This window comes from Helianthus annuus, chromosome 9 (assembly GCF_002127325.2).
Source record: "Helianthus annuus cultivar XRQ/B chromosome 9, HanXRQr2.0-SUNRISE, whole genome shotgun sequence".
NCBI lineage: Eukaryota > Viridiplantae > Streptophyta > Magnoliopsida > Asterales > Asteraceae > Helianthus > Helianthus annuus.
The window spans coordinates 162,082,728-162,106,139 of NC_035441.2; the positions used below are offsets into that span (position 1 = coordinate 162,082,728).

Consider the following 23,412-nt stretch of genomic DNA (forward strand, 5'->3'; position numbering starts at 1 on the left):
ACAATTGCGCAAGGTTTTGATGAACGGAAAGGATTTTGCAGCATGATTAGCTAGGAAACGGTTGAGCGCGGCTAGTCGTCCTGCTAATTTTTGCATGTCTTTGATGTTTGACGGTGAGGGCATCCTTTCTATAGCTTGGACTTTTTTCCGGATTCACCTTAAAGCCATCTTTTGTGACGATGAAGCCTAAGAACTTTCCTTCTTCCATTCCGAATGAGCACTTTGCTGGGTTGAGCTTGATACTTACGCTGCGAAGCGTGTTGAAGGTCTTTTTGATGTTGACCAGCATCGTGCCTTCTTCTTTGCTCATAATCACCAGGTCATCCATGTAGACTTCTATGTACTTGCCAATGGCGTCACTGAATGTTTCATTCATCAATCTTTGGTAAGTTGCGCCCGCATTCTTCAAGCCGAAAGGCATCTTGGTGTAGCAATACAGCCCTGTTGGCGTGCGGAATGCCGTCTTATCTTCATCTTGGACGGCCATTTGAACTTGGTGATACCCCTTGTAGCAATCAAGGAAGCATTTCCATCTGAATGTTGCCAAAGAATCGATTTTCTCGTCTATGTCTGGTAAGGCGTAGCAGTCGCGCGGGCATGCCTTGTTTAAGTCTTTGTAGTCGACGCACATTCTCCAGCTGCCGTTTGGTTTCTTTACCGTCACTGGGCTTGCTACCCAAGTTTGGTACCTGACTTCTCTGATGATGCCTGCATTTAGTAGTTCTAGTACTTGCTCTTTCATGGCGTCATGCTTTATATCACCCAGGTGGCGTTTGGCGTGCACCACTGGTTTTGCGTCTTCTGAGACGTTCAGACGGTGCTCTGCAATGTGCCGTGGAACGCCAACCATGTCAGCTGGTGTCCAGGCGAACACGTCCATATTCTCATGTAACAACTTCTTGAGCGCTGCGCGTGTAAGATCGGACATCGCTGGTCCCAGGGTAACTGTTTGTTCTGGGTGAGCGCTGTTCAACACCCATTTTTCTGCCTCTGCGCGTGGCGCTGGTTTACTTGCTTTTGTAGGCCTCATTTCATCTGTTGCTAAGACTTCCTTGCTTGCGTATATCAGTGCGATGCCTGTTTCCGTTGGGAATCCGATGGCCGAGTGTGGTGCAGAGCAAATCATGCTGAAGTCTCCTTGTGACTCTCTCCCTAGGAGAATGTCGTGCCGTGAGTGTGCAGGCGGCACCATGAAAGTGACTTCTTCTGTTCTTGAATTTCGCCCGTCCGAGAGTAACACGGGGAATGATATCTGTCCTAGGGGAAAAACGGCCTCGTTGCAGAAACCAGTTAGTGGGTAGTCTACTGGCTCCAAGCGCGCCTTGTCCTCCTGGTCAAATTGATTGAAGCATTGTTCGTAAATGATGTCCGCGGTGCTCCCCGGATCGATGAAGATGTAGTCTGTCTGGTAATGACCAATCACTCCTGGGATGACTATTGGTCGCTTTTCCCTTGGGCCTCCTCTAACAACTGGGAAGATGACTTGCTTTTCGCGCCACGAATCATCTTGTGTATGCTTATTGTAATTTTTCCTTGGTCTTCGTGGGCCCCCTTGCACCATGTGGGTCTCCAACTTCCTGAGTTTTTTGTTATCCGGCCCTTCGTCTCTTCTCTGGATTTGGCGGTAGTCGCGCTTTCCGCCTTTGACCAGGTGAGTGAGCTTTCCATCCCTTAGGGCTCTTTTAATTTCTTGTTTCAGGCTGAAACAGTCGTCGGTGAGGTGACCCGTATCCTTATGGAATTCACAGTAGAGATTGGGATCTTGACCCCTTTTGTTACGCATTTGTAGGGGTGGTTTGAATTGGTGGTTTTCAGTGGCCAAGACTTCCGACGGGGTCTTGGTTAATGGCGTCCACTGTTTCTCTCTGTTTTCCCTCTTTACTTCTTTTCTGTGTGCTATCTGATTGATTGTGTGCCGCGCATCTTCTCTTGGTGGGCTTCTTTCTCTATAACTGGAAGACCTCCATGACTGGCCTCTGTTTTTTCTGCCATGTCGGTCATTAGAGTTATGTGCGCGTTGACGGTGGTCATCACCGGTCAACTGTTTGTCTGTCTGTGCTATTGTCTTGGCGGCCTCAATGAAAGTTTCCCAATCTTTGGGTCCTCCGTCTCTACCTTTCACGCGCTTGATCAGATCGTCGCACTTGACTGCCCTCATGAAGTGCGCGCGCATCATTTTTTCTCCCACATCCCCAATCTCCAAGCATTCTTTGTTGTATCTTGTGATAAAATCTTCCACGCTTTCGTGGTCTCGGCGCCATATGTTTAGACAATCTGCTGGGTCTCTGGCGTGCCTCCGCTGTTGAGAAAAGTGTGCCAAGAACTTCTCTCTGAAATCAACCCATGATTTAATTTTTCCTGCTGGTAAGCTGTCGAACCAGACGCGCGCTGCGCCCACGAACGTTTGTGCGAACAGGTGGTACCAAGTTGGTAGGTTCCACCCACCTGTTGCTCCTGCGCCCTTGAAGACCTGGAGGTGATCGTCTGGATCTGTCAATCCATTGTATTTGCCAACGTTGTGCGGCAGCTTGGTTTTGTCTATGGCAGCTGTGGCAATCTCCCTGATGAATTTTGAATCTTCAGCCATGTCGTCTGGACGATAGCTTAGGGTATAGTCATGCTCTACCTTTGGGTTATACCCTGCGCGCTTTGCGGGCTTGTATGCTTCGTGCTCTGGATGAAGTCTGCTAAACACTGAGGTTTCCCCTTTGTATGTTGGGTCGTCTTCTTCTTCATCCCATTCTGTGTTCATATTGCGCGCGCCTAAACGAGTCTGGATCGGTTTTCTTTGCACATTGGTGTTTTGCACAAAGTTGCTTTCTGTTTCACCATAGGTATCGCGCGTGTCGTGTGCGCTTGGTCTTCTCACATTTTGAACTGGTCCTCTCTCCGGACGTAGGTTCCACGCGTTAGTCTGCTGAGTTGTATGTGTACTCAGAGACCTTGGTGGTGGAGTTACAAATGCTGACTGGTTAGCTTGTGCCTGGAGTAGAGCTTGTTGTGCGCTGAGTTGCGTATAAACTAGGTTTATGGACGCCATCTGTTCGGCATACCATGAAGCGAGAGTTTTTCCTTCGGGTAGCCCTAAAAGTGCGGAGTAATTGAGCTGTGCTTGTTCCGATGGAGCTGAGGGGCTAGCTCCATGGCTTGGTGTCAGCACTGGTGGTGGTGTCTGTTGCAACACCCCGGTCGGGGTTTGGAATACGGCTCCGTTTGTGGTTTGACTGATGATCCTCGTTGGTGGTGTTTGGAAAGTGGGTCCAGCTGTGGTTTGACCAACAACCCTGGATACACTCCCAAAGATAGGAGGAAAATCATTGTTCAGTTGTCCCTCTTGGATGGTTTCGTTCCTTTGACCCCTTTGGACGTGTGCTGTGTCCGAAACGAGTTCAAAGGAAGAAACTTCTCCGTCGACTGGGTGTGAAGGGGTTTGTTCAGCCATTTTTGACGAGTGTTTTTCAATAGAGAAAAGAGATGAGGTTGGTTTTGCAAAAAGCGGATGGCGCCAATGATGAAACACCGATTAACACAGGGTTTATCGATGGGGTTATTTCGTCTGTGGGGTTCAACATCTTTTCTTGCTCGTAACAATGGCTTGAGATCTGCAAAACAGTAAACACCGTCAGTCTCGTTAAGAGGGGGAGAAGGGGGATTTCCCTCTTAACCAGGCTCCGGCGTGAGAATAAGTACTGTTCTGAGAGGAATAAAACAGTGTGTGTGTAGAGTGAGTATGGAGAGTAAAGATCCTGAACCTGAATGATGAAGGGTCCTATTTATAGCCGGAGGGTGAACAAGGGAGGAGCAGCCTTGCCAGCTGTGGGCGCGTGCCAGCTGTCCGACCAAGGGGAATATCCTCTTGGTCGGCTCTGTCACCGCATGTGTAGTGGTACACGTGGCGTTCTTACGTTTGCCCATGCTGGAGACCTCGTACTGGTGTCGTCAGTCCTGCTCCCTGATTTGTCGCAGGCCTATGTGGCGTTCTGCGCGTGGTGACACGTGTTGTCCTCTATGTCGGATAGAGCATCTTTGGCGCCAGCTACACGTCTTCCAGAAGTTTCTAGAAGCTTCTGGATTCTTTCGCTGATGTGGATGCCTTGTGTGCTCAAAAAGTGGTGTGGTCTTTGCCATGTAGGCAGGGAATTGGGACCATACCTCTTCACTACTGGTTGTGTGTTTGTGGTATGGTTTAAAAACAAAATCATGATCGACAAGACAAGACGATCAAATCGAAGAAGAAATTACTGTAACAACAACACAAACATACAATCGATCGATCTCTTTTCAGCAATCAGTAACGAACAAAGTGCTTATTAATATGAAATTGAAATCATAACCCTTGCGATTACGGAAAAAGACAAAGTAGATTCAATTCTAACCAACATGAACTTGAAGACTGATTCACTGTTGTTTTAGAGAGATAATGTTTCGATTACTGTGTGTAAGATTGTGAAGTTTCAAATGCTAATATTAATCCAGGATTTTGAGAGATAAAGATATAAGAAAATGTTCGTTTTACGTTATTTTTGATTCAATTGCAATGCAACTATAGGATATATTGAGTTCAATCGGATATGTTAAAAATGTTCGTTTTCATATGATTAACACATCACATAACGGTTGGACTAATCCGTTCGATATTTACGAAGTAACCGCGCCGCAACGCGCGCGGGTCTTATTACTAGTTATATATTGTATATCATCTTAAAAACCAAAGTCGGTGGAATTTTCCACCGGCTTTGGTTGGCCCTTCAACTTTTGAACTTGGCAATTTTAGTCTTTTTCTCATTTTTAATATCCTTTACTTTAGCAATTGACATTTTTAGCCCCTAGCTTTTTACTAAATTAATTTTCTCCAAATAACTTTCGTTCATTAATCTCTTTTGTTAATTACTTTTTTACATTCATATTTTTATGTACGTGTCGGTATAAATTTGAGTGTGTTTATGTTTCGACGACCAAAGTCGGTGGAATTTCCCACCGGCTTTGGTTGGCCCTTCAACTTTTGAACTTGGCAATTTTAGTACTTTCCTCATTTTTAATATCCTCTACTTTAGCAATTGGCACTTTCTTAAACCAAAGTCGGTGGAATTTTCCACCGGCTTTGGTTGGCCCTTCAACTTTTTAACTTGGCAATTTTAGTCTTTTTCTCATTTTTAATATCCTTTACTTTAGTAAATAGCATTTTAGCCCCTAGTTTTTTACTAAATTAATTTTCTCCAAATAACTTTCGTTCGTTAATCTCTTTTGTTAATTACTTTTTTGCGTTGATATTTTTATGTACATGTCGGTATAAATTTGAGTGTGTTTATGTTTTGATGACCAAAGTCGGTGGAATTTCCCACCGGCTTTGGTTGGCCCTTCAACTTTTGGACTTGGCAATTTTAGTCCTTTCCTCATTTTTAATATCCTCTACTTTAGCAATTGGCTTTGGTTGTCCCTTCAACTTTTGGACTTGGCAATTTTAGTCCTTTCCTCATTTTAATATCCTCTACTTTAGCAATTGCCATTTTTAGCCCCTAGCTTTTTACTAAATTAATTTTCTCTAAATAACTTTCGTTCGTTAATCTCTTTTGTTAATTACTTTTTTACATTCATATTTTTATGTACGTGTCGGTATAAATTTGAGTGTGTCTATGTTTCGACGTAAATTGTTTCCGGAAACGAGTCAGGTCAAATATAATACATGTTCGTTTAGAAAAACCATTTTTACATGCATATTTTTATATATGTGTTTCTATTAATTCGAGTTGTTCTACGTTTCGACGTAAATTTTTTTTGGGAAACGAGTCAGGTCAAATATAATACATTTTCGTGCTTATTTTATGTACCTTTCGTAAATTTTGTTCCGAAATGAGCGGAGTCAAATTGTGGTTTTTCTCCTTTTTTTTAAAAACCATAACTAATACCATATAATACGTTATGGTTGTACAATATAAATTTGATTTACTTTACGTTTTCATTCAATCTGAATGCTTATATAGGTTACATTGAGTTCAATCGGATACGTTGAAATGCACATTCATATGGTTAACGCATCACATAACGCTTAAACTAATTCATTCGATTTTTGCGTTGTACCCGCGCCGCAACGCGCGCGGGCCTTTTTACTAGTTCATACATAGAAAGCAGAACGTGTATAAAGGAAAAACTGACACATGTAATCAAAAGGCAAAAAGAAAAAGAAACCACAATTTGACTCCACTATGTGCGGAACTAAATTTACGAAATGTACATAAAATAAGCACAAATACATATTATATTTGACTTTACTCTTTTCCAAAAAAAATTACGTTGAGACGTAGATCAATTCGAATTTATACTGACAAGTACATAAAAAATTGCACGTAACAATGATTTTTTAATCGAAAACGCACTATATTGGACCTCACTCGTTTCCAAAAAAAGTTTATGTCGAAACGTAGACTAATTCGAATTTATACTGACACGTACGTAAAAATTAATTATTTTAAAGTAAATGAATGATAGGGGTAAACTTCAAACTCTAGAAACTCGAGAGAGTCAAAATGATATTTTACAAAGTTTTAAAGACAATGACAACTTAGCTTTTTTAAAAAAGAAATTAGCGAACTAAAGTTATTAAAGGAAAATATATTAGTAAAAACTTAATAGGTTAAAAACAAATATTATATATGCTAAAGTATAAAATTGAAACATTTAAAACTCAAAGGGTTAATTTGTATAATATGTAATAGATGGGGTAGGGATCATATACATTAATCCAAAAGCGTGAGAAGTGTATTATAACACTATATATAACACCATATAAACACCGTATAATACTATATAACACCATATAACACTATGTAACACTATATAATTGACCATGAAAGGATTGAAAGCTTTAAGTTGTGAGCATGTATTCATGTGTGACAGCATGAGATGACTGGTATGTAATTAATTAAAACTAGTCGCCAATTTCAACAATTATTTGAATCTCACTAACCCCTTTTTACAAAACATGATTTTCGATAGGCTAAAAAAGAAAGAAATTAGAAAATTATTTAAAACTTATAATATATATATGTATCCTTTCGTGTATGATTTTTCAAAACAAATGAAATTGACTTATAACGAATACACATTCTACCTCAAATATTCAAAATATTAATACTTGCAATAACTCCTTATAAAATCTCATGGAATTTCATGATGTTGGAATTGTCAACAACCTAACATCAATACCCTCACCAAAGTATGCGTTTTTTCTTCCTTTAAAGTGGCAGACCGAAAGAACTAGTTAGCGAACGGTCAAAATGAGCAAGTATCTTTAGTGTTATTTAAAAAAAAAGTCTCGATTACCTACCCCTTTAAAAATTTGGTTTATCTTTAGGGTGAGCGGAGCACCAGCGGGGAGGCGGATCGGTGACCCCATTCCCCGAGCGGGAACACTGCCGCCATCCCTGCAGGGACCCAAATCGGGGAGGGGGTTGGGGGAGGAGTCACCGCACAAGAAGAGAGTAGATGGTGGGCCCATAGCTTGTAACAACCAAGCAATTATTTTTCTTTATTTATTTATTTTTTTTTTTGAATAAAAAACAAGCCCCCTAAAAGGGGAGTGCCGCCATCAAATTGAGGGTGTGATGGGAGTTTAAGAGGGGAGTTGACGTGGCATAACCTGATTGGGTGTGTGTAAGAGAGGGGACTCCCCTAAGAGGAGAGTGCCCCGCTCACCCTTACCCTATTGCCCCTCATGAAAAAAGTTATGGGTCGGTCGACGATCACTGCAAATAGCTTATAAATTATGATTATATTTATAACAAATTTTTTTCCATGACATTATAAAGCAGAAAGTATATTAGTAAGGTAATGAAAAAATAAGTTTTTACCATCATCATCTAGCTATAAGCATCATAGCAATCAAGTAAATCTAGTTAACAAACCAATAATCGACAAACATAAGTGTCTAATTCATGTTCAATAAAAGTAATTTGGTAGAAATGAGAAACCGATATAAAAAACCGATAGATTAATAATAGCTAAAACATCCCAAAGTGCTAAATTCATCTACAAATCAAACACAATTTCAACATAAAAAATGATATTAAAACACCCAAATTATATTCCCCTTAAAAAACACTAATTATAGAGCAAACTCACCCGTCTATATAGCTCAATCTTCTTTGTAACAAGTTGTAATAAACAACTCCACATTACACAAAATAGTTCTTTCAAATAACACCTCAACACGTTTAATTATAATTAAATAAATAACACTAGTAAGTAATATATTGCAAATCAATTTGAATTTAAAAATGATCAATTTCTTTAACAGGTAAGTATAATATCATTTATATATATCGTACTTTTTGAAAAATAAAAATGTATTTGTATTTGTTATTATTTAAATTATAATTAAATAAACAACACTAGTCTATACTATATAATAAAAGAAACCAATTTTGGGACACTTGTCATCATATTAGGCAATGTATCTTATGGATAATTATTATTTAGTTTAATCTCTTCTAATTAAATATAGATAACTATCCTATTAAATATTATTTAGTTTAATATCTTATAGATAATTATTATTTAGTTTAATTTTAATTTTAATTTAGTCTCTTTTTAATAATTAGTTTATTAACCAAACATAACTTCCGATTCATCGATCCATCAAGATTTGTTTTCAAACTTGCTTTCATATTAAATTGAAAAGTCAACAAGGATGTAATTGAGGTTAGACTAGAGTTTTTCTCATTTTAATTTACAATTGTATTGTTTAAAAAGTTATATAAGTTAGCAATATGATTAATGGTTTGAAAAAAGTTTTAAAATTGGTTTTTCACCTGAGAAAGTGAATGACAAAAAAAATCACTAATCAGACTAAACTTATTATGCTGGTGTCAGTTTTTTTATAACTTTTTCTCTTTTTATTATTACTTAATTATGTGTGGCCGTTAATGAATTTTGTTGATAAATTTCATTTTTAGACTACGGGGTGGTCGCGGCAAGGTGTGCGGCAAGCCCTTTTTCCGCTCGGCAAACATCGCCGCCACCTTCATTTGCCGCGCGAGTAGGACACAAATCGGGGAATGGTTGCCGCTTGAGGCAAAGAAGAGGGAAGAGTTAAGTGTGGGGCCCATAGTTATATCAACATATCATCCCTTTTTTTTAAAATAGTTTGCCTAATCTTAATTTCGGCATGCACCCGTTGTGTTTTTTGGGTAATAGACAAAAGTTATAGGCAAATTACATGACACAATTCAATTGTGTGGAGGAAAACTTTGCCTAAAGGGATTAGACATGCACTCCCTTCACCCTTATGTTATATGCTTGACCACATGAGAAAATGAACACAAATGAAGTTGTTTAGATTTCTGCCATATTTGGTGAGCTTATATCTTTATCCCAATAGTTTCTCTTGGGCCATCCCGATTACTTTTAGGAAGCTATCAAAGTTGAGATTGATCAACCCAATCAACTAAAGTGATTGGGTCTAGATTGCCATTCTACTCATTGCTTAGCTGTATAATATTACAAGTACGTTACAATAATTTTTTAAGTCAGGGTCTATCAAACATATCATATTTATATTTACTGGTGGAAACTAGCGCAACTGGAGCCTTGGCCGGAGGGATGTCGGATGGGGTTGCTCTATTGTTTGTTGCCCCTGCGTCCATGGGTTCGACTTTTAACATCCAAATTCCAACATGTCTAAAAAATCATCATAATTGATTAAAAATAACCAAACAAAAGAAATTTGATATTGGTTTTTGTAAAACATTGTTCAAGAAAATATAACTTCATAGTGGGATCTAAGATAATAACAAAATACGTAAAGTCATTATTAGACTCGGTATTAATACCGGTATTTACCGAAAATACTGGTACCGATACCGTTTTTTACCGATACCGAAGTTCGAAAAATCAATTATTGATACCGGTACCGTTTATGATCGGTACGGTACGGCATCGGTACTGTACCGGTATGGTACCAGTATTTCGGTAAAAAATCTCATCGCTACTCCTGCCATCGCATTTGCGAGGCAGTGGCAACTAAGAGAGTATATAATAACAATCATCGAAAGTCAAAACAGTTTCTCTTATGCTTCTATATATTTTTATAAATAGCAAATATGACGAGGTTTCATTCTTTTAATGTCGTGTATCCACCATTGCCATGCATCTAATCATGAACCTTATATATACAAGGGCGGACTCAAGTGTTAAAGGAAAATATTATGGGGTTTGAAAGGTGGAAACAACTGAATTTGGATCATATATGAGGAAAAGCATAGCAGAAGCAAGAGATAGAGGAAAAGAAATGCTTGGTAGAACTTACTTTTTCTAAACCTAATTTCGAATTTCATTTCTTGATTTGTAACTTTTCTGGGCATATACTTCTGTAATCCTCACCTTGATTTCTTTTTTTTTTCTTGCAGAATCTATATTCTTTACAGGTTTATAGTTTTGTGGTGTTTATCAGCACTTAAATTGAATGGATTTATGTTTCATGTATTATTTCAGTTTATTTACAGTATTATTTGGAAGGATGATTGATTTTAGGCAAATAATGAATACTATTACTAAACTGATACTCTTAACAGTAAACTTCAAACAAAATTTTATATTGCACGTTTTAAAGTTCAGTTTCATTTTAGACAATTAAACTTTTAAAGTATTTTCATTGGTTAAACCGCGTATACACGCGGGGTTTAACCTAGTAAGTAATATATTGCAAATCAACTTGAATTTAAAAATGATCAATTTCTTTAACAGGTAATATCATTTATGTATATCGTACTTTTTGAAAAATAAAAATGTATTTGTATTTGTTATTATTTAAAGAAGTAAAAAACATAAGAAATGTTAAAAATTAATAATAATTTTTTTTTAGAATCCAATGAGGTTTTTTTTTTTTTAATTACATGTTGTGAGAGCTGAAATGTGTACCTGGCCAATAAATGAGCAGAAAAATAAAATACTCGGCCAATAAAAGAGCTTCAAACACCTCAATAATTAATTTTAATTAATCATAGCATATATAAATTATTAGATAGGATTTTTAAACTGCACTCTAAATCTAAGCTCCAACCGATTTCGGTTTACGAATTTGAATTCAGATGAGTGAGCATTCTACTTCGAATTACGACATTTAATTGAATTTTCTTTTAATTTCAAATAGAGTGAGTATTCTATTCCAATTTCGAAATCGGTTTCAAACAAAATTTTAGAATTTATAATTTAATACCAATTTACTATTAAAAAAACAGAATAAACCGAAACGGATTATATAAACACCCTAATCAAATTAAAGAAAATAAGAAATGTTTTAAGGTCACTATCTCATATTTTATCCTTAAAAATTAGAGAACAATACGGAGAATAGTTAAAAAAATCCTTAAATAAGAGCATTCCCATCCATCCGAGTCTTTGTCTCTATCTATATAATTTAACTAATCATATTGTATCCTTAAAAATCAGAGAACAACACAAAGAATAGTAAAGAAAACCCTTAAATAAGAGCATTCCCATCCCATCCGAGTCTTTGTTTTTTTCTATATAGTTTAACTAACAATATCATTTTTCTCTAAACTTTGTTTATTTTTTTAAAGGCATCTCACATCCGACTCTCTCTATATATATCTTTATCTTACTTACAAACATTTATTTTATTGTTTTTTCTTTGATCCATACATTTACAATAATATAAAGATTGGTGAATAATAAGTCTCTAAATATAGATGGTTACTTTAATCTTCTATATTTATAAAGAAAATATAATTTAGAGGCTCCAATCTAATTTTAGTTGTTTTCTGTATTTAAAGGCTCCAATGCTCTCATTCCAGCGTCACATTTTCTAAAATAAATTTAAAAGATATTACAGAGGCTACTTATGAGTCTCCAAATATAAAGACTCGCTTTATTCTTCTGTAACATGTAAAACTGAGTGGTTGAAAAATATACTCCTTTTTATTTAATTGTTCTTTTATATTGCCCATGTTAGTAATTTGCTAACCGGATGTGGTAAGTTTGCTTTTCTAGGAGAAACTAATTTTTAATCTCAGATGATTTTATCTTTTAAATTGAAGGTTGTTCTTTCTTTATATCATCCTTATAAAAAAAAAAAAAAAAAAAAAACAAAAACAAAAAAGAAATTGAAGGTTGTTCTTTCTTTATATCATCCTTATAAAAACAAAAACCAAAAAAAAAAAAAAAGAAATTGAAGGTTGTTCTTTCTTTATAGAGTAAACTGCCATTTTGGTCCATGTGGTTTGGGCACTTTTGCTATTTTAGTCCAAATCTCAAATTTTTTAAATCTGGGTCCCCGTGGTTTGCATTTTGTTGCCATTTTGGTCCAAAAGTGAAATTTGACCAAAATCTCCAAATTAAAACCCTCTGTTTTGTCCTTACCCTCAGGGGTATTTTGGTCATTTTAGAATTATTATAACTAAATATTGATTAAACCTTTTTCTATTTATGATTAAACATAATGTCATTTGTCTCTCTCCTCTCTCTCTCTCTCTCGACCCAGACCCAGACCCAAACCCTTTTACTCTCTCATCTCTTCCACTCTTTCTTTATCCCAAGTCTGCACAAGTCGATCAAATTAAACCGATTGACAACAATAAGCCGATTAACAACAACATCAACCCAGATTCATATGCACTCTTCTTCTTCTTAATGCCCAGTCAAACAAGAATGTTGCAATGTCTATTACATCAGTTCTGCAATTGATACTCTTCAAGCAAACAAACAACAATGGATAACTTGCAACTTCACTACCACACTTGTTTACAGAGCATCGAAAATGAACCGTAATCAATCCGATTACACCGAAACTCGTCGAAAATCAACCCAAGTCGATTCAGATCTTGAAAATTCTTTCAGATCCATTGGCACAAACTCATATCTGAAACTCAGGGACGACGGTTGTAGTCGGAGCCTTTACAACAGGGACGACGGCGGTGGTGGAGTTCGGTGGCGGTGGTGTTCGAGAGAGAAGAGAGAGAGAAGAGAGAGTTGATGGCAGTGGGATGGTGGTGTTGGCGGCAGTGGGATGGTGGTGGTGGGGATGATGCGGTGGTGTGGTGGTGGTAGTTCAGAGAAGAGATAGAGAAGAGAGAGAGGCAAAGGGATGTTAGAGAGAGAGAGAGAGAAAGAGAGTGCAGAGGGGTGTTAGAGAGAGAGGCAAATTTTTGGGTTTAATTATTTTTACTCAATATTACTCTATAATAAAGCCAGAATGACTAAAATACCCCTGAGCATAAAGACAAAATAGCAGGTTCTTTTTTGAAAATCTGATCTGATTTCGTTTTTAGACCAAAATGGCAACAAAATGCAAACTACAGGGACCAAGATTTAAAAAGTTTGAAATTTGGACTAAAATGGCAAAAGTACCAAAACCACATAGACCAAAATGGGAGTTTACTTTTCTTTATATCATCCTTATAAAACAAATAAAACAAAAAAAAAATTTCTTAAATATTCAATTGTTTTTATTATTAAACACTATATAAAGAAGCAAGTTATATGTGCATGTATGTGTTGTAAGTTATGCTTTGGGAGTTTTTCAAAAAAAAAAATGGAAAATTTTCTTTTTAACCCAAAAGTTTTAATGTTTGACAATTTAAGTTTAAACTTCTAATTTTTGTTTTCTTTTAACCCTAAAGTTTTAATCTTTGACAATTTACCCTAAAGTTTTAATATTTGACAATTTAAGTTTAAAATTTTTAATCTTTGTTTCCTTTTTAACACTAAAGTTTTAATCTTTGACAATTTAACTTTAAAGTTTTAATTTTTGGTAAGTTAACCCCTTTGATTAATTTGATTTTTTACTTCTAATTCAAAAGTTTCCATCTTTTGCGATTTAACCAATTTGATTTTTTTTACTTATGTGTTGTAATCTTGACTTTGGAGGTTTTTCAAAGAAAAAATGATTATACATATGGTTGTTGTAACCTTGGCTTTGGAGGTTTTTAAAAAAAATTGGTTTTTTTACTTTTCACCCAAAAGTATTTCATAAATTACTTTTAACCCAAAACTATTTGTTTTTTTTTACTTTTAACACAAAACTTTTTATCTTTTGCAATCTATCCTCACAACTTTTTTTGCTTTCAACTTTGGTCCTTTATAGTTTTCATTTTCCCAAATTTTTTCGCTATATGCTTCGTTCTAAATTTTGTGACTTAACACATCGCACCGTGTGTCTTTGGTTTAGCGTTTTTACGTTTCGTTCTAAATTTTGCGAGTTAAAAGACGCAATGTGCGTGTGTGGGTGAACATTTTTACATCATCTACTTTTTTCCCGTTTGACGGGTTCAACATAACGTGCTTATCCTAAATCGATTTAGTTATAACTAAAGAATTCCCGCCGCATTGCGGCGGGTCGTAATTCTAGTTATTACAAATAAACAAAAAAATGGGGGCCAAATCAAAGCAGCCAAGTAGACCGGAATCAACCACAACAGATTGGTAGAAGCCATTATCTCCGTTTATCGAATAACAATAATTAACGGTGAAGATTCGATCTGCAGACAACAGCTGTTCTTTCTGGGTGATTCTCTTTTGACACAGCATACCATATAACATATATATCCCCCCAATTCATTACTTCATCTTCTTTTCTGTGACCACTTCTTACAACCCCAGGTTTGTACTTTATCATTTCCTTCCTGTTTTATTATCAAATCATTTGATTTGATTTGTTCTGGTTGATTGTGTGCAAACTTTTTCAGTTTCTAATACCTATTTGATGCTGTTGTTGTTATTTGGAAAATTTGAAGAGTACATAATTGCTTAGGGGATAGTATTATATGGCAATTACTAAAAATTGTAGCTTTAAGTTGCTATTCAACTTACTTCTTTTAAACAAAGTAGTGATCTAAGAGTTGGAATAGTCGTGTTTGGACCAACCGTAAACCGGATAGAAAGGGGTCTTAGAGTTAAAGGGGGCAATTTTACACTAATAATTCAGTCATATATCCGTCAAATATCCGTGATATATCGGTCAAATATCGGTGATATATCGGTCACATATCGGTCAATATCCCCAATAATATCGGTACCAATATTCTGACCGATATTTGACACTGATATTTTACTTACTAGGGGACCGAACGCCCCGCTTGTGGTATGCGCATATAATGTATATGTGTGTGGGCCCGGGGGGGGGGGGGTTAACGTTATTTTACTAATTTCGTGAAAATAACGGGGGACGGTTAATCGTGCATCATGTGGTGGCGTTGATAGCCAAAAGACTAGGGGGGGTACATGCACTAATCGGCCTTTGTCCCAATTGCTGAGTGTTATGTGCCTTATGTCCAAGGCTTGATGCAAAACTACTATCGAGCCGGGGGTCTCATTGGCCTCTCTGTTCCTACGGGGTAGAGGTAAGGTTGTCTACATCTTACCCTCCTCAGACCCTACCTTAGCCTTGCTATTGGTGGGATTTACTGAGTATGACGAATGATGATGATGATGATGATGATGATTTTACTAGGGGACCGATATATCACCCGTATTAACTGCATAGATTTAGTCATTTATTATTAATTATAGGTTGTCAATGTGTTTGTGTGTGTGGGGTGGGGGTGCGCCTCTGCCCGGGATCCGCTTGCCTCGGTGCGCCTTTTAAAACTCAAGATTAGGCAGTGTGGATTTATCATGCATGAAGAATGACCTTACATACATAAGTTTCAAGTTAATAAATTGTGCTTTATGTCATGCATATGAGAAATTAGCAACAGACTATATTTTAGAACTTACCAACAGCATTTCTCAAGTGGGATCCAAAGGGTCCCCTAAAACACATAATCTGTAATTGGTGGTCTGGCAGTTGCATTATTAGAGGCCCGGTTTAGCTATAATCTGTTTCTTTTCAAGGAGATACTAAAGAAATCATGTTGTTATCTGCATGTCATGTTTTATTTTACATCACACGTTAGAGCATTAGTGCATTTAACTTGTTTTCTGTTGGTAGAATATTTCTCTCCGCCATGTTCTTGATTATACATTCCTAATGTTTCAGGATTTCCTCTTTATCACCTTCGGCTTTCATCGGCTATTCTGGTTTATCTACATTATAGGATTCTTTAGTGCTTCTGATCTGAAAACGAAAGCAATTATATAAGATGATATACATATATTGAGGCCGTGAGTTAACACACACTAGGGTGGTCATTTATCAGTGGTTATGTGACTCGTGGTGCACGCGACACTTTGAAGATTGTTGACAAAGCTGAATATGTAAAGTTATACACTGATACATGTTGACTCACACCTTTATGTCTTTAGGGCTTATAGAAAATATGGCTTAATATTGTATAATATAGAAGAGCACATGGAAGAGCCAAAAAAGAAGTTTCCTCTTGATGCAAAGGATTACAAGATATATGAGGAAATCGGTGAAGGAGTTAGTGCCTCTGTGTATAGAGCTCTTTGTGTTCCTTTGAACGAGACGGTTGCCATCAAGGTTCTTGATTTGGAAAAGTGTAATAATGATCTGGTATGTTGGTTCCTCTTTACCTTTCTTCCACATAGCTTAGTATAATTAACCATTTTCATTTGACCATTTGGTCATGTTTTATGTATTACATGCAAATATATATTTTCTAGTGGTAGGGTTAATCACACTTGCATAAACATGTGAAATTATGGGTCCGCGCGCACACACACACACACACATATATATACATATATAGAGGATCTAGTTCATATGAGAACTCCTCCGAGTTGCAAGAACAGCTAGAACTCCGGGGGAAATCCTACTTCCCGTGCGAGTTTTTCAACCAAATTTTGCTCACACGTAGATGATCTAACTAAGATCTCTGTGAAAAATAATAAAAAAAAAAATTGTCGAGCCGGCATTTATTCGACATGTAAGTTTGCCTTACACCGATGTAAATTTCTTTTACAAAATTGATGACGTCACCAGTTTGAGAACGTTACAGCTGTGTAAATTTGTTTTACATTGATGTAAGAAGTCGTACACGATTAATTTTTAAAGTTATAATTTTAAAAATTTTCGTCAAATTTTTTTTTTACCCTATTTTTTGAAAATTTCTCTCGGAGTTCTCGCGGTTAGGGCTGTAAACGAACCGAACGTTCAGTGAACAGTTCGTGAACCGTTTGGCGGGAAGTTCGTTTATGTTCTCGTTCGATTAGCTTAACGAACGAACACGGACAAAAAATCCGTTCGGTTAGCTTAGCGAACGAACACGAACAAAGGTCTTGTTTGTTCGACTGCGTTCGTGAACGTTCGGTAATATGTTCGGTTACGTTCGTTCGTGTTCACCCGTTCATTTATGTTTGTTCGTGTTCGTTTGATTATATTAAAAAAATAATAATAAATAATAAACCTTTTATCTAAACATATTGAAAACTTGAAACCCTGTTTTTTTCTAAGTTAGCTAAAATTTGGACATTCAAGACATTTTTTGGGATAATTATGTCTAAGTTAGTTAAACCCTGAATAATTATGTCTAAGTTAGTTAAACTTGATTCATCGTTTGGTGGTTGTAGTAGACTTCTTGTGGTTTGATTTATCATTTGATGGTTGTATTTAAACTACTTATGTCCAATGTTTAAGGTTAACAACGTTTTTATTTTTTATTTTCAAGTTAAATGTTCTTTACGTTCGTTTTTATTTGTCTGCGTTCGTTTGTGTTCGAGACCAGTGTTCACGAACTGTTCGTGAACAACTGAATTTCCTTAACGAACACGAACATGGCCTTGTTTATGTTCGTTCGGTTCGATTACAGCCCTACTCGCGGTTCGATTACAGCCTTATACACACACACCAAACAAGCATGCATTGGAAAGCTAGGGAAACACAAAAATTACTTAAAAACAAAAACAAAACCAACAACTAAAAGTGTACATGGAGTTAAAGCACAGAGGAGAGTAAATAACCTTTTCACATTTCTTAAGGTTCACTCTTCATATTATGTGCTATGTTTGGACATTCGACCTATGAGAAGGCGCATTATGTTGAATTCGCTAAATCTTTGTAGTAATATGGGCATATTGTTATATTCAATGCTTATCATTTTTAAGCCTTTTTTTTAATAATTCAAATAGGATGGTATCCGTCGGGAGGTACAAACCATGAGCTTGATCAGTCATCCAAATTTATTACGGGCATGTTGCTCTTTCACAACCGGCCAAAGCCTTTGGGTTGTTACTCCATATATGGCTGCAGGATCTTGTCTTCACATTATGAAATCATCTTATCAAGAAGGTTTTGAAGAGCCAGTTATAGCTACATTACTTCGAGAGGTCCTTAAAGCTTTAGTTTATCTTCATAACCATGGCCACATCCATAGAGATGTCAAGGTATAAAAATCGTGTGGTTTAAATGTTTATTATGGCGCAAAATGGACGATAGTTTCTTTCCCAAGTTGAAAGTTGTATTTCTTGATGGGTTTTTTTCAGGCGGGGAACATATTAGTTGATTATAATGGTACTATAAAGTTAGCAGATTTTGGAGTATCTGCATGCATGTTTGACACCGGGGATAGGCAACGTTCAAGAAATACTTTTGTGGGAACTCCTTGTTGGTATGCTTTCTATTTTTCACACGGTTTCAAAATGCGTGCATCAAAAGTGCATAATGCACGATGCGCTGATGAGATCGCACCAGGTGATGCGATGCGCTGAGATTACATGATGCAAGGATGATGCGCTCTAAATCGCATAATGCGCTCCTGATGCGCCTTGATGCCTCGCATACGTATTGCGCATCGGCTTTTGGGATCAAAATGCATCGTAGCGCGTCGTGCATTTTAAAATCAAGTTCACATGTATTCTAGTTGTTGTCTTCACTGACCTTAAAGATTGTTTAACCATGTGTTGAATATGTTATCCTAGGATGGCACCGGAAGTTATGCAACAATTGCATGGATACGACTTCAAGTGAGTACTTATTAATATTCACTTGTTCACTGTTATTATACCATATTTATTTAAGTCGTTAAAACATCATCAGTTAAAGAATTATGGTGTATCTACAGAGCAGACATATGGTCGTTTGGAATCACCGCTCTTGAACTTGCGCACGGTCACGCACCATTTTCTAAGTATCCACCGATGAAGGTAACTAGTTCATATCTCTTTTAACGCTTTTAGTTTTTATTTACTAGTTTGGAATAACGTCATTCTATCTCGTTTTCTGCAGGTTTTGCTGATGACTCTGCAAAACGCACCACCCGGTCTCGACTACGAAAGAGACAAAAAATTCTCGAAGGTTCGTATCATCCTACTACAACTAGAATCTAAACAGACTTTGAATGTTGTGAGCTAACTTGCTGCAGCTTTGCAGTCTTTTAAAGAAATGGTTGCCGCTTGCTTAGTGAAAGACCCGAAAAAACGTCCCTCGTCAGAAAAGCTTTTGAAACACCCTTTTTTTAAGAATGCGCGATCAACTGATTATCTGGAACATACTATTCTTGATGGGCTTTTTCCTCTAGCCGATCGCTTTAGGATGCTAAAGGTGTTGTCTTTTATATGATGTGATTACGTATTTTCGTTCTTTTTATTTTGTAAGCTGTTGACATCCTTGGTTATTTAGGAAAAAGAAGCAGAACTTCTTATGCAGAACAAGGAATTATACGGTGAAAAGGAGCACTTATCACAGGTAGAATTTCCGTATTTCTATAGTCATAAGTAGGGCTGCAAACAACCGAACGTTCAGCGAACAGTTCGTGAATCGTTCGGACTTCGGTGGGAAGTTCATTTGTGTTCGTTCGTCTAATAAATGGACGAACATGAACAGAGGCCGCGTTCGTTCATTTATGTTCGTGAACGTTTGGTAACGTGTTCGTACATGTTCGTTTGTGTACATGTTCGTTTGTGTTCGATAGTTCATTACAGATTTTATTTTCCATATTTAATTTGAATACTTCGAAATTCCAACTAATAAAATATTTAATAAATATTAGTGTATTGTATATTACATACCTTTTAATATATGTTCAAATCTGTTCATGAACGCTTGTTTGTGTTCGTCTATGTGCATTTGTGTTCATGAACGTTTATTTGTGTTCGTTAGCGTTCGTTACCTAAAACTAACGAACGAACACGAACACGTTCATTTCCTTAATGAATGAACACGAACATAAAATCTCGTTCGGTAAGTGTTCGTGACATCATTATTTCTTTAACAAACGAACACGAACAATGCTTTGTTCGTGTTCGTTCGGTTCGTTTGCAGCCCTAGACTCATAAGCTTATCATATGAAATTGTTCTGTCTTTGTTGCGTATACAAACAACTGTGCTTGCCCATTCCATCTAAAAATTTCTTATTCTTAGTAATACTCGTCATGTTTTTTGGCAATGTGCAGCAAGAGTATATACGTGGAATTAGTGCCTGGAATTTCAACATTGAGGATTTGAAGAATCAGGCTGCCCTTGTATGTTTTTTGTCGTTCGACTTATCGGGTCTTTTAGAAAATATCTGTGGTGTTACACATTGTTAATTTATTTCCTTTGATGACAGATCCAGGACTACGATGAAATATCAAATGCAGAAGATCTGAACGAAACTTCAAAGAAACAAAACAGACTCGATGATGTTGGTTTACCAGCAGAGAGGTCTTCCCCTGAGGCGTCTGATCATTCAGATTCCGGATCGCACATCGAGGTATCATCTTGGTCAAATTTATGTTGACTTTTCTTGCCTTCAGAGTTCAGATTCTGCATCTGGATTAGTTTGAGGGTTTTAAATTTAATTTATCGTAAATTGCGTAAATATCAATCTTTAATCGTTTCAGGATGCAATCGATGAAATTCCGGATTTGGAGAGTTCATTTGCGGAATTTCCTATAAAGCCTCTTCAAGCACTCAAGTACGATCATATCATCCAAAATTACTGAAATGTTAATACAGGGGATATTTCGATGTTTTATGCCGAGTTTTATGTTAATACAGGGGATGTTTCGATATTTGTGAAGATGATAGAGATAACGATAATCCATCAGATAACGAACAGCCGAGTGCCATAAAGCCATCAGTAAAAACTGTGGATCAAGAAGCCGAAAGCAACGATGCCGAGCATTTTGGACAAAGAAATTTTTTGCCGAAACCGAAACCCACTACCGATGAGCCTAGAAAGTATTTGAGTGGTTCACTGCTTCCAGATAATAATTCTTCTCCTAAAAAGCTGGTCAGCGATGTTGACAGGTAACCATATCATCTCAGTTTCATCTTTCTTTTATATATAAACATGCAATGACTTTGGCTGTTCATCTGTTGTATGATTGATTATATGAAGAGATCCTCCTCTGCTATCACGATTCAAGACACAACGCAATCATAGTGGTCCGCTGCAGTTCCGTCAAAAGCATAATATGAATCACTCTGCATCCGGTAATGCATCTTTCATCTGCCAATTCCCTTTCTTATATCCCCACAAGTTACCGGTAAATACTAAATACCCTTCCTAATCATCATATGTCTTCTTTTACGTTGTGAAGTGGAAGATCTTTCAGAAGGAGCAGTGGTCCAGCGTAAGGGCCGTTTTAAAGTCTTTTCTGCAGATCATAATCCAAAGGCTTTAGCCTTCAATTCGAGTGGTATTACCAGTCCGCCAGTATCAAGCGTGTCAACTGCTTCAGTTATTCCATATTTGCAATCCCTTTTGCACCATAATAATATGCAACGCGTACGTGTGTGATTATTTCGATTCTATATTATTACCTTACGTTTCCTCTCTGAGCTGACACTTCTCTATGCTGTCCAGGATGAACTACTTAAGTTAATAAAGCTTTCAGAGCAAAGTTCAGGTACGTAATCTGTTTTTTCATCATTCAAGTTCGATGTGTATAATTGTGTCCGTGTAATGACTTGTATAATTCTTATGCAGGCAATGGTATGGAACACGTGGCATCAGGAACCAATGAAAGCTTACAAGTAATGAATTCTATTTTTCTAAAAATTTCTTGAAGATGAAGACTATTTTGTTTAATATCCCTACGCTGCATATAATCGAGGGTATCTGAAATAATTGCCTGATCTTTCAAGTATTTGTAACATGCAGATTCCCGTGAGTTCTCCAAGGGAAAGAGAACTGCAGTCTCAGGTTATTCAGTTACAACAAAGGTACGTTAATAATAATAATAATATACATATATAGTAGTCGAGTTAATAGCCAAAATGGTCCTTGAGGTTTGCTCACTTTTGCCACTTTAGTCCAAAATCCAAATTTTTTAAATCTGGGTCCCTGAGGTTTGCATTTTGTTGCCATGTTAGTCCAAATTTCAAAAAAGTCAAATTTTGTCAAATTTTTTACTGAATTTTGTCTTTATCCTCATTTCTCACAAGGGCAAAATTGTCATTCTATATTATTATAAAGCAATTTATATTAAAGAAAATAAAAAAAACCCCCTTAAAAGCCCCCTGTTTCGATCAAAACCCTCATTCCCCCTTAAAAGCCCCCTGTTTTGGATCGAAACAGGAGGCTTTTAAGGGGTTTTTTTTTTTATTTTCTTTAACATGAATTGCTTTATAATAATGTAGAATGACAATTTTGCCCTTGTGAGAAATGAGGATAAAGACAAAATTCAGTAAAAAATTTGACAAAATTTGACTTTTTTGAAATTTGGACCAAAATGGCAACAAAATGCAAACCTCAGGGACCCAGATTTAAAAAAAAATGGATTTTGGACTAAAGTGGCAAAAGTGAGCAAACCTCAAGGACCATTTTGGCTATTAACTCTATAGTAGTCTGAAGCTGCATTATTTATAATAAGCTTTCACATATTTATCTAACGCATGGTTTACAATTTCAGCATTGGCAGCGTGGTTGAGCAATTGCGAATAATGAAAACGAGAAATGCACAGGTTTGTCTAAATGTCATCTCTGTGTGCACGTCATAGGTGGGTTGGGTTATGGGTCAAAACGGGTCAAGGGTTGGTGGGTTGACCCACCAGCACTTCTTTTGTCTATTTTTTTCCAGTTTCATATGTAAATAAAATATGAAAAATATGATTAGAGTGACTATTTTTTGATTCCTTTTGGTTTGGCAGTTGGAAAGAACATTGAGCAATTTTAAAGGAACAGATAGCATTCAAGAATGATTCATAGTTGCATGTTTTTGAGTTTGTGATGGCTCGCCGTCAGTGTGTATGTTACCATTTCTCTAGACAGCAATACATATAGCAGCATCCTTGTACATTATGTATAATTCACATACTTGATATTGAAATAATTAAATATTTAAATTAAATTATTGGTTAAAAAAAAAGAAACAAATGCAGTGTTTTTGCTTCCATTTGTACAGTTTCATTTATTGAGTTTTACTAGATATCGATGGAGGTTCAGTATTGGGAGCTGTCACACTTGTGTCATGTGGACGATACTTGATTTTTACGACGCTAAACTACATATGCGATAGGTACACTTGCCTATGTGTGTGTAGTATTTGCGTAATTACCATCTTTATAAATTAAAA

The 23,412-nt window shown here is 36.7% G+C and overlaps 1 protein-coding gene across 1 annotated transcript; it reads left to right on the forward strand.

The window, feature by feature from the left end:
* The first annotated feature begins 14,385 nt into the window (after positions 1–14,385).
* Positions 14,386–23,190, forward strand: LOC110879291 (serine/threonine-protein kinase BLUS1). The gene is made up of 20 exons (XM_022127714.2): positions 14,386–14,613; positions 15,992–16,468; positions 18,043–18,297; positions 18,397–18,521; positions 18,832–18,876; positions 18,975–19,056; positions 19,139–19,207; positions 19,283–19,453; positions 19,532–19,597; positions 20,305–20,373; positions 20,460–20,603; positions 20,734–20,807; positions 20,891–21,142; positions 21,234–21,328; positions 21,436–21,623; positions 21,702–21,744; positions 21,825–21,871; positions 21,999–22,060; positions 22,750–22,801; positions 22,988–23,190. The coding sequence occupies exons 2-20, from the start codon at positions 16,304–16,306 to the stop codon at positions 23,036–23,038; spliced, it is 2,055 nt and encodes a 684-aa protein (XP_021983406.1). The 5' UTR covers positions 14,386–14,613; positions 15,992–16,303; the 3' UTR covers positions 23,039–23,190.
* Positions 23,191–23,412: the final 222 nt, after the last annotated feature.